Here is a 12,643-nt window from a genome sequence, read left to right on the forward strand (position 1 = left end):
TCAACCGCCATGCCGTCAAACGCAGCCGCGGTAAGTCTTGGAATAGACACGGTCCCTGCTGAAGCAGGTCCCGTCTTAGAGGTAGAGGCCACGGATCTTCCGTGAGCATCTCCTGAAGTTCCGGGTACCAAGTTTTTCTTGGCCAATCCGGAGCCACGAGTATCGTTCTTACTCCCCTTTGCCGTATAATTCTCAGTACTTTTGGTATGAGAGGCAGAGGAGGAAACACATACACTGACTGGAACACCCACGGTGTTACCAGAGCGTCCACAGCTATTGCCTGAGGGTCTCTTGACCTGGCGCAATACCTGTCCAGTTTTTTGTTGAGGAGGGACGCCATCATATCCACCTTTGGTTTTTCCCAACGGTTCACAATCATGTGGAAGACTTCTGGATGAAGTCCCCACTCTCCCGGGTGTAGATCGTGTCTGCTGAGGAAGTCCGCTTCCCAGTTGTCCACTCCCGGAATGAACACTGCTGACAGTGCTATCACATGATCTTCCGCCCAGCGAAGAATCCTTGCAGCTTCTGCCATTGCCCTCCTGCTTCTTGTGCCGCCCTGTCTGTTTACGTGGGCGACTGCCGTGATGTTGTCCGACTGGATCAACACCGGCTGACCCTGAAGCAGGGGTTTTGCCAGACTTAGAGCATTGTAAATCGCTCTTAGCTCCAGTATATTTATGTGAAGAGACATCTCCAGGCTTGACCACACTCCCTGGAAGTTTCTTCCCTGTGTGACCGCTCCCCAGCCTCTCAGACTGGCATCCGTGGTCACCAGGACCCAGTCCTGTATGCCGAATCTGCGGCCCTCTAACAGATGAGCACTCTGCAACCACCACAGAAGAGACACCCTTGTCCGTGGAGACAAAGTTATCCGCTGATGCATCTGCAGATGCTATCCGGACCATTTGTCCAGCAGATCCCACTGAAAAGTTTGTGCGTGGAATCTGCCGAATGGAATCGCTTCGTAAGAAGCCACCATTTTTCCCAGGACTCTTGTGCATTGATGCACAGACACTTTTCCTGGTTTTAGGAGGTTCCTGACAAGTTCGGATAACTCCCTGGCTTTCTCCTCCGGAAGAAACACCTTTTTCTGAACCGTGTCCAGAATCATTCCCAGGAACAGCAGACGTGTCGTCGGGGTCAATTGAGATTTTGGAAAATTCAGAATCCACCCGTGCTGTTGCAGCACTACTTGGGTTAGTGCTACTACGTCCTCCAGCTGTTCTCTGGACCTTGCCCTTATCAGGAGATCGTCCAAGTAAGGGATAATTAATACGCCTTTTCTTCGCAGAAGAAACATCATTTCGGCCATTACCTTGGTAAAGACCCGAGGTGCCGTGGACAATCCAAACGGCAGCGTCTGAAACTGATAATGACAGTTTTGCACCACGAACCTGAGGTACCCTTGATGTGAAGGGCAAATTGGGACATGCAGGTAAGCATCCTTGATGTCCAGGGACACCATAAAGTCCCCTTCTTCCAGATTCGCTATCACTGCTCTGAGTGACTCCATCTTGAACTTGAATTTTTGTATGTACAGGTTCAAAGATTTCAGATTTAGAATAGGTCTTACCGAGCCGTCCGGCTTCGGTACCACAAATAGTGTGGAATAATACCCCTTTCCCTGTTGTAGGAGGGGTACCTTGACTATCACCTGCTGAGAATACAGCTTGTGAATGGCTTCCAATACCGTCGCCCTGTCTGAGGGAGACGTTGGCAGAGCAGACTGTAGGAACCGGCGAGGGGGAGACTTCTCGAATTCCAACCTGTAACCCTGAGATACTACCTGCAGGATCCAGGGGTCCACCTGTGAGTGAGCCCACTGTGCGCTGAAATTCTTGAGTCGACCCCCCACCGCCCCTGAGTCCGCTTGTAAAGCCCCAACGTCATGCTGAGGGCTTTGCAGAAGCCGGGGAGGGCTTCTGCTCCTGGGAGGGAGCTGCTTGGTGCACTCTCTTACCCTTTCCTTTGCCTCGGGGCAGATATGACTGTCCTTTTGCCCGCTTGTTCTTATAGGAACGAAAGGACTGCGGCTGAAAAGACTGTCTTTTTCTGTTGGGAGGGGACCTGAGGTAAAAAGGTGGATTTCCCGGCTGTTGCCGTGGCCACCAAATCCGATAGACCGACCCCAAATAATTCCTCCCCTTTATACGGCAATACTTCCATATGCCGTTTGGAATCCGCATCACCTGACCACTGTCGCGTCCATAAACTTCTTCTGGCAGATATGGACATCGCACTTACTCTCGATGCCAGAGTGCAAATATCCCTCTGAGTATCTCGCATATAAAGAAAAGCATCCTTTAATTGCTCTATAGTCAATAAAATACTGTCCCTATCCAGGGTATCAATATTTTCAGCCAGGGAATCCGACCAAACCACCCCAGCACTGCACATCCATGCTGAGGCGATGGCTGGTCGCAGTATAACACCAGTATGAGTGTATATACTTTTCAGGGTAGTTTCCAGCCTCCTATCAGCTGGATCCTTGAGGGCGGCCGTTTCATGAGACGGTAACGCCACTTGTTTTGATAAGCGTGCGAGTGCCTTATCCACCCTAGGGGGTGTTTCCCAGCGCGCCCTAACCTCTGGCGGGAAAGGATATAATGCCAATAACTTCTTTGAAATTAGCAGTTTTCTATCGGGGTTAACCCACGCTTCATCACACACTTCATTCAATTCCTCTGATTCAGGAAAAACTACAGGTAGTTTTTTCAGACCCCACATAATACCCCTTTTTGTGGTACTTGCAGTATCAGAGATATGCAAAGCCTCCTTCATTGCCGTGATCATATAACGTGTGGCCCTACTGGAAAATATGTTTGTTTCTTCACCGTCGACACTAGATTCGGTGTCCGTGTCCGGGTCTGTGTCGACCGACTGAGGTAAAGGGCGTTTTACAGCCCCCGACGGTGTCTGAGACGCCTGGACAGGTACTAACTGGTTTGCCGGCCGTCTCATGTCGTCAACTGATTTTTGTAACGTGCTGACATTATCACGTAATTCCATAAACAAAGCCATCCATTCCGGTGTCGACTCCCTAGGGGGTGACATCACCATTACCGGCAATTGCTCCGCCTCCACACCAACATCGTCCTCATACATGTCGACACACACGTACCGACACACAGCAGACACACAGGGAATGCTCTTATCGAAGACAGGACCCCACTAGCCCTTTGGGGAGACAGAGGGAGAGTTTGCCAGCACACACCCAAGCGCTATAAATATATAGGAACAACCCTACAGAAGTGTTGTTTCCTTTATAGCAGCTTAATATATCAATATCGCCAAAAAAGTGCCCCCCTCTCTGTTTTTTTACCCTGTTTCTGTAGTGCAGTGCAGGGGAGAGTCCTGGGAGCCTTCCTCGCAGCGGAGCTGTGCAGGAAAATGGCGCTGTGTGCTGAGGAGATAGGCCCCGCCCCCTATTTCGGCGGGCTCTTCTCCCGGTGTTTGAGACCTGGCAGGGGTTAAATACATCCATATAGCCCCAGGGGCTATATGTGATGTATTTTTAGCCAGAACAAGGTATTATCATTGCTGCCCAGGGCGCCCCCCCCCAGCGCCCTGCACCCTCAGTGACCGCTGGTGTGAAGTGTGCTGACAACAATGGCACACAGCTGCAGTGCTGTGCGCTACCTCATGAAGACTGAAAAGTCTTCTGCCGCCGGTTTCTGGACCTTCACTTTTCGGCATCTGCAAGGGGGTCGGCGGCGTGGCTCCTGGACCGGACTCCATGGCTGGGCCTGTGTTCGATCCCTCTGGAGCTAATGGTGTCCAGTAGCCTAAGAAGCCAATCCATCCTGCACGCAGGTGAGTTCACTTCTTCTCCCCTAAGTCCCTCGTTGCAGTGAGCCTGTTGCCAGCAGGACTCACTGAAAATAAAAAACCTAATAACTTTTTCTAAGCAGCTCTTTAGGAGAGCCACCTAGATTGCACCCTGCTCGGACGGGCACAAAAACCTAACTGAGGCTTGGAGGAGGGTCATAGGGGGAGGAGCCAGTGCACACCACCTAGTCCTAAAGCTTTTATTTTTGTGCCCTGTCTCCTGCGGAGCCGCTAATCCCCATGGTCCTGACGGAGTCCCAGCATCCACTAGGACGTCAGAGAAATAAAAGTTTAAAAGAAATTGAAGAAAAACTCTGGAGCTAGCAGGGTGTACATCCTCTCCTGAGGGCACTTTTTTCTAAACTGCCTGTGGGAGGGGGCATAGAGAGGAGGAGCCAGCACACCCAGTGGAAGACATTTAAAGTGCACTGGCTCCTGTGGATCCAGTCTATACTCCAGTCTATACTCCATCGTACTAATGTGTCCCCAATATCCCTTATGGATGCTAGAGAAATACCACTAGTCTTCTGTTATGCTGTGGTAGATTTTATAAAAACAAGTCTAACTCATGGTAAGAAAGTATTGCACAAGTCATATTACTGCATATTCCAGACAATGAGGTGTAGCTCTGGCCCTAAAGGTCACCATGACAACTTTCTGTACTTTGTCCAAATAGCTTTTGAAGGATAAGCAGGCAAATAACTGAACAGAATTCTTGCCTTGTGGGGCACAGTATTTATCAATGAAGACCTACTTCCAGAAGTCATTTAATACCCTGTTAGGCACAGGAGCCAATCCAGGACCTGGCTAAGTGCGTAAGAGTTTAAACCAGGGTGACTGTCCGTGACCCTACTTTATACAAGGGTTTTTCCTGGAGCTGACACAAGTTACCTTAAGTGTGAACAATGCTACTCGGGTTTTTAGACCCAGATCACACTGAAAATAGCTGGTTGTCTGTTCTGGGTGCCGACCTCATCACCGGGAGGCAGGGCTGTCGGCAAGAGTTGACAAAGGTTCGGTGTGAATCAGTGAACAAGCCTAGGTTGGAACAGGGTCGGAGCGCCAGCTTAGGTCTGAAAAGTGTACACCTGTTGCTAAATTCAATAACCACCAGGATGTTCTGCACTTACCTACCCAGCTCCCCATTTCTAGGACAATCTACAGAAGTCACTTAAATTTGCCAACTTAAGATTTTTAAAAATAGGTACTTGCCATTATTGGAGTGTGTGAATATAATGCTTAATAGCCTCTCCCTGTTTTATTACTGGAAAACTAAGCTACTCTTATTATCCTTACTCGTAAAGAACTTCATTAAACAACTATTTTTGTTCACAACTTGCTGAAAAAGGTGTGCAATAAGGAGGAAAAAAACAAAAACAAAACACGCATTCATAGATGTAATAGTTGCTGATCTGCTCACCTGCGTCCACTGGGGTCTCTGTTTTCATCGGACACAATTGAGGTTCTCTTCTTTCGTCGTCTCTTCTGAGACGGAGTCTTAGGCATCAGCTCTGGCTCAGCGCTGAAGTCACTGTAAAGATATATCCATTTTGTAACTGTCCAACATACAACCAATTCCGTCCCATCAGCTTACAGGGCAGCAGTCACAAACAGAAATAATATGCAGCTAGCTTTGAGGGGTGCATCAATGTAGGATGAAGCCTAGTGGAAGCAATCCACTAATCACCATCTGAAAGCCCACCACATATTTCTGTTCTCTGTACCTACAACCGAAACTTGCAATATGGAAAGCCAACAAAAGTAGCATACAACTCCAAAGCAAGTGTGCATCACTCACAGGTCTGACACAAATAAAAGCCCTGTCGTGTAACTAGACACTAGCCAGTAAATGTTGCTTCTCAGCACAGTGTCCAGCAGACTGTAGCACAGAATCAGTCTACACAGCCCGACAGGTCAAATACTTTCAAGTGTAGCGGGAGCATATTGGTGCAGTCAGATTATCGCTGTAAACAAGTTAACAGGACCTCTCTTTCTACTATAACTATCATGTCCAAAGATGAACCTATTTATGCCAAGAGCTGTTAAGAACAGATTCAGCCTTGCCCTTCCATTTCTCCTGTAGCTCTACTAAACGTAATAAATCTGAAATTTTAGCCAACATATCTCCATGTCAATCATCCATTCGCAGACACTGGCCTTGACTATGAAACATAAGCAGCATTTCCAATCCTCTAAATCTCTCTCCTGAACGCCGGTATGGTGACTGGATCCCCTCTTTATATACAGATAATCATTTCTTAGTTTCAAAGCCAGTACTGCTTGCCTTAATAACATGTCAAATATCTGCAATATGTTTATCAAAATCAGCAGAGGAAAAAATTAAGTCATCAAATTTGCAAATAATGAGTATAAAACTTCTACGAGTATCTAACCATGGTTATCTTGGAAGTCTCAGACTATTCTGTATGGTCCAGATAGTATTTGGTTCCAGAAACTTTATACCAAACTTGCCTCAAAAGCAAGTTTTTACAGTTCTTTATAGAATGGGACACATCTCTGCAAATATAGGATACAACATGCCTGGCCTGGCAAGGAAACTGCACTTTGCAGAGAACTTTAAAGCTGTATATGCATCAGTATATATTTGTACCTAATAATGAATTTTAATGTTTTCAACATCACCGTTTACTTCTAATGACGCCACAAGGTACCATTGCAAAGGCATGGAAACGCTAACACCAATCACCCTGATTAAGCCGGAAACTTTTTCTTCCTGTGTGGTAGATTTTTGCATACAAAAATCTACCAATCTCTGGGCTACGATATGTGTGGCATCTGCGGGCACTTATGGTCATCACACACAATTGAATCAACCAGTGATATCGAAAAATACAACAGAATGATCAGCATGGTTAGTAAACATATTACAGAATGAGAACCCGCACTAAGTTAAAACAAGGTGGACAACTGCTTTGATACTGCAGTTTAAAAATAATGTAACCGTTGAGGCAAGCGTGAACAAAGCTCTGATTTGTCAGTACATGCAGCTGAACTCACCTGCTAAACATTTTCCTGGCTGCCTCTTCGATCTCCAGGAGCCATACCATGTGCTTGCTATCCAGAAGCCGCACAAAATCTTCTGTCTTGCGGGCACAGACCTGCAGAAGCTGGGAAACACTCTCTGGGTAGCTCATGGTGATGCCTACAGAAAGTGTAATAATATTGCTTTTTATATGTATCAAACATATGTTTCTAAAGTTGTAAACCTTTGTTTAGACATTTTCAGCAAAATAGCCAAATTAGAATGTATACAACTAAAGACAATTTGCAAGCTTAGAACAGACATGTTACAGTTGGACGAAACCTGTAAAAACAAAGTTCTCAACTGAAAACAAAAAAATAAAATTGCTATCTAAAAACACAAAAGTGCAGAAATTGGATAAAATACAGTATTAGAAGTCAATATGCCCATTACAACTTTCATATTTAGAGACTCAAAGTAAACAGGAAAAAAAAAAAAAAAAAAAAAAAAAAAAAACACATGGAGACTATACGTTTTCCGTAACTTCTGCAACAGTAAATTTTAGGCGACTGCTCCCCAGTCATTTCAAATACCTAAACTATATCATATAAAATAAACGATACCACCCTTCAAACAAGTCAGAACAACCCCCTTAGTGCATTACCAGCAATGTTGAAAATGTAAAGCTCTAATGGTGCCCATATACTTGTGTGATTGAGCGCGATGCGATATCGCGCTTTGATTTCCCTTGAAGCTCCCCGTGCGAAAAATCGCATCGAAAGTTTGTGAATTTGATGCGCATACAATCATGCAATCGCATGCCCCTTGCGACCTGGGTGTACGGGAGTGTCCAGGAAGTGAGCTAAATACCTCACAGATCGCACATCGCAGTGTGATAAATAGAAAGTGGTAAAAAACAGCATGCGATCGTGCATGCAATCCGATAAATATTAAGTGCAGCACATAATATCTTGAGATGAGAGATTTGACCAGCATGCCCGCACATCGCATCGGGGGACACATTTGATGTGTCCCCCGATGCGATCTTGTGATTTATCGCACCGATGCAGTCGAAATCGAAGGATTGTACTAGATATCTCACAAATGTATGGGCACCATAACTTTAATCAGATGATGTGTGACCTCGCTTTGCTGTCAGCACAAGTATCAAAAGTCTCAGTTTTGCTGATAAGTGTTCATGCTGTGAACCTTTTATCAATAGGTCATCTAAAGGCCAGGTGATGCGGTACCTCAATTTTAATGTTCTGTGTGGCATATGTACAGGAAATGAGGCATGGTTAGTTAATATCTGAAACAGAGTGGGTTAAGACCCCGGGAGCTATTCAATTAATCCCTGCGATGGCCACCATTTCACGTGAGGATGCACAGCTGCGTTAAGAAGCTTCTCTCAGGCTAAGTAACAGGGGGTGATTCTGACCTAGTGTTCACTCCAGCAATCGGGCAGGGCGCTGGACTGCAGGGGGCATGTGTGCGCGGCAAAGCCACGCGCGCATCCAAAAAGGGGGCGTGGCCATTCTAAGTCAATGAAGTGGGCAGTGGAGCCCACAGACGTTATTACAGGGAGCGTGGGTGGCCAGCGACATCACTGCTGGGGGCGTGTCCATCACATACAGAGGCGCTGGGCTTCCCCAAGCTCTCTCCCTGCTGGGAGGCAGGAAGCGGACGGCTGTTTTAACAGGGCGCCGCAGAAAGGGCAGGACTGATTTTGCCCAAAAAATGATGCCCTGCTAAAACAGCCTAGCGTGAACACTACCGACCTGATCGTGGCGGGGCTAAATTTAGCACAGCTACGATCACCGACATGCAGGGGGACGCCCAGCACAGGGCTAGTCCACCCCGCATGTCAGGCTGCCCCCCCTCCCCCCCACACAAGTACAAAAGCATCACACAGCGGCAATGCTTTTGTACTTAAACAGTAACTCCCGGCCAGCACAGCTCTTGCGGCTGGACGGGAGTCACTCATCGCTGCCCGGGTCGCAGTGGCTGCGTGTGACGTCATGCAGCCGCTGCGTCCTGCCCCAGCACAGTGTGGCCACGTTTGCGTTGGCCGCACCGCGCCCACAAAACTGCAGCCAAACGCTGCCGTGCCGCCCCCACCCTTTGCCTTCAAAACATCAGTTCTTCTAGGTACACTTGCACACAGTTTTGAAGGAACTCAGCAGGGAGATTGTTACAAACATCTTGGAGAACTAACCACAGATCTTCTGTGGGTGTAAACTTGCTCAAATCCTTCTGTCTCTACATATAATCCCAGACAGATTCAACGATGTTGAGAGCAGGGGAAATGTGGAGGCTATATCAACTTCCAGGACTTCTTGTTCTTCCTTAGGCCTAAGAGTTCTTAATGGCATTGACTATGTTTGGGGCCATTGTCCTGCTGTAGAATAAATTTGGAGCCAGACACCTTCCTGATGGTATTGCATGATGGACAAGTACTTGCCTGTATTTCTCAGCATTGAAGCACAAAGACGCAGTGGTTGGCCAAGGAAACTTAGCACATCAGATGAAAGACATCATGCTTACCTCCCTTCGAAATTGGTAAATGTCCAGCAGTGCCATCAGCTCAGACCTGGCAGAAACCAGTGGGACGAAGGTATCTCCAGACAGTGGATGGGTAAGTCTGGCCAAAAGCGGCCTTAATGGAAGAACTGCGCCCAAAAAGCCATACCTTAAAAAGTGGAAACAAGGCCAAGCAACGCAACTATGCATGAAAAATAAGATTTTACTTACCGATAAATCTATTTCTCGGAGTCCGTAGTGGATGCTGGGGTTCCTGAAAGGACCATGGGGAATAGCGGCTCCGCAGGAGACAGGGCACAAAAAGTAAAGCTTTTCCAGATCAGGTGGTGTGCACTGGCTCCTCCCCCTATGACCCTCCTCCAGACTCCAGTTAGGTACTGTGCCCGGACGAGCGTACACAATAAGGGAGGATTTTGAATCCCGGGTAAGACTCATACCAGCCACACCAATCACACCGTACAACTTGTGATCTAAACCCAGTTAACAGTATGATAACAGCGGAGCCTCTGAAAGATGGCTTCCTTCAACAATAACCCGAATTAGTTAACAATAACTATGTACAATTATTGCAGATAATCCGCACTTGGGATGGGCGCCCAGCATCCACTACGGACTCCGAGAAATAGATTTATCGGTAAGTAAAATCTTATTTTCTCTATCGTCCTAGTGGATGCTGGGGTTCCTGAAAGGACCATGGGGATTATACCAAAGCTCCCAAACGGGCGGGAGAGTGCGGATGACTCTGCAGCACCGAATGAGAGAACTCCAGGTCCTCCTTAGCCAGAGTATCAAATTTGTAAAATTTTACAAACGTGTTCTCCCCTGACCACGTAGCTGCTCGGCAAAGTTGTAATGCCGAGACCCCTCGGGCAGCCGCCCAAGATGAGCCCACCTTCCTTGTGGTGTGGGCCTTTACAGATTTAGGCTGTGGCAGGCCTGCCACAGAATGTGCAAGTTGGATTGTGCTACAGATCCAACGAGCAATCGTCTGCTTAGACGCAGGAGCACCCATCTTGTTGGGTGCATACAATATAAACAACGAGTCAGATTTTCTGACTCCAGCTGTCCTTGCAATATATATTTTTAATGCTCTGACAACGTCCAGTAACTTGGAGTCCTCCAAGTCACTTGTAGCCGCAGGCACTACAATAGGCTGGTTCAGATGAAATGCTGACACCACCTTAGGGAGAAAATGCGGACGAGTCCGCAGTTCTGCCCTGTCCGAATGGAAAATCAGATATGGGCTTTTGTAAGATAAAGCTGCCAGTTCTGACACTCTCCTGGCCGAAGCCAGGGCTAGAAGCATGGTCACTTTCCATGTGAGATATTTCAAATCCACCTTCTTTAGTGGTTCAAACCAATGAGATTTTAGAAAGTCCAAAACCACATTGAGATCCCACGGTGCCACTGGAGGCACCACAGGAGGCTGTATATGTAGCACTCCCTTAACAAAGGTCTGGACTTCAGGGACTGAAGCCAATTCTTTTTGAAAGAAAATCGACAGGGCCGAAATTTGAACCTTAATAGATCCCAATTTGAGACCCATAGACAATCCTGATTGCAGGAAATGTAGGAATCGACCCAGTTGAAATTCCTCCGTCGGAGCACTCCGATCTTCGCACCACGCAACATATTTTTGCCAAATTCGGTGATAATGTTGCACGGTTACTTCCTTCCTTGCTTTAATCAAAGTAGGAATGACTTCTTCCGGCATGCCTTTTTCCTTTAGGATCCGGCGTTCAACCGCCATGCCGTCAAACGCAGCCGCGGTAAGTCTTGAAACAGACAGGGACCCTGCTGAAGCAAGTCCCTCCTTAGAGGTAGAGGCCACGGATCTTCCGTGATCATCTCTTGAAGTTCCGGGTACCAAGTCCTTCTTGGCCAATCCGGAACCACTAGTATCGTCCTTACGCCTCTTTGCCGTATAATTCTCAATACTTTTGGTATGAGAGGCAGAGGAGGAAACACATACACCGACTGGTACACCCAAGGCGTTACCAGCGCGTCCACAGCTATTGCCTGCGGATCTCTTGACCTGGCGCAATACCTGTCCAGTTTTTTGTTGAGGCGAGACGCCATCATGTCCACCATTGGTCTTTCCCAACGGGTTACCAGCAAGTGGAAGATTTCTGGATGAAGTCCCCACTCTCCCGGGTGAAGATCGTGTCTGCTGAGGAAGTCTGCTTCCCAGTTGTCCACTACCGGGATGAACACTGCTGACAGTGCCATCACATGATTCTCTGCCCAGCGAAGAATCCTTGCAGCTTCTGCCATTGCACTCCTGCTTCTTGTGCCGCCCTGTCTGTTCACATGGGCGACTGCCGTGATGTTGTCCGACTGGATCAACACCGGTTTTCCCTGAAGCAGAGGTTCTGCCTGGCTTAGAGCATTGTATATTGCTCTTAGTTCCAGAATGTTTATGTGAAGAGACGTTTCCAGGCTCGTCCATACTCCCTGGAAGTTTCTTCCTTGTGTGACTGCTCCCCAGCCTCTCAGGCTGGCGTCCGTGGTCACCAGGATCCAATCCTGTATGCCGAATCTGCGGCCCTCCAATAGATGAGCACTCTGCAACCACCACAGAAGAGACACCCTTGTCATTGGAGACAGGGTTATCCGCAGGTGCATCTGAAGATGCGACCCTGACCATTTGTCCAACAGATCCCTTTGGAAAATTCTTGCGTGGAATCTGCCGAATGGAATTGCTTCGTAAGAAGCCACCATTTTTCCCAGGACTCTTGTGCATTGATGTACAGACACCTTTCCTGGTTTTAGGAGGTTCCTGACAAGCTCGGATAACTCCTTGGCTTTTTCCTCCGGGAGAAAAACCTTTTTCTGAACCGTGTCCAGAATCATCCCTAGGAACAGCAGACGAGTTGTCGGCATTAACTGGGATTTTGGAATATTCAGAATCCACCCGTGCTGTTTTAGCACTTCTTGCGACAGTGCTAATCCCATCTCTAGCTGTTCTCTGGACCTCGCCCTTATTAGGAGATCGTCCAAGTATGGGATAATTAATATGCCTTTTCTTCGAAGAAGAATCATCATCTCGGCCATTACCTTTGTAAAGACCCGAGGTGCTGTGGACAATCCGAACGGCAGCGTCTGAAACTGATAGTGACAGTTTTGTACAACGAACCTGAGGTACCCCTGGTGTGAGGGGTAAATTGGAACGTGGAGATACGCATCCTTGATGTCCAAGGATACCATAAAGTCCCCCTCTTCCAGGTTCGCTATCACTGCTCTGAGTGACTCCATCTTGAACTTCTTTATGTACAGGTTCAAGGACTT

The 12,643-nt window shown here is 47.5% G+C and overlaps 1 protein-coding gene across 1 annotated transcript in view; it reads right to left on the minus strand.

The window, feature by feature from the left end:
• Positions 1-12,643, minus strand: part of INCENP (inner centromere protein) — a 177,055-nt gene that overhangs the window by 147,542 nt on the left and 16,870 nt on the right. Inside the window, exons 2-3 of the mRNA XM_063944393.1 lie at positions 6,850-6,994; positions 5,252-5,362 (exon numbers count right to left, since the gene is read on the minus strand). Coding sequence (XP_063800463.1) covers positions 5,252-5,362; positions 6,850-6,986 — 248 coding nt within the window. The 5' untranslated portion in view covers positions 6,987-6,994. The remainder of the gene's footprint in view (positions 1-5,251; positions 5,363-6,849; positions 6,995-12,643) is intronic.

The sequence above is a fragment of the Pseudophryne corroboree genome, chromosome 11 (genome assembly GCF_028390025.1).
Source record: "Pseudophryne corroboree isolate aPseCor3 chromosome 11, aPseCor3.hap2, whole genome shotgun sequence".
NCBI lineage: Eukaryota > Metazoa > Chordata > Amphibia > Anura > Myobatrachidae > Pseudophryne > Pseudophryne corroboree.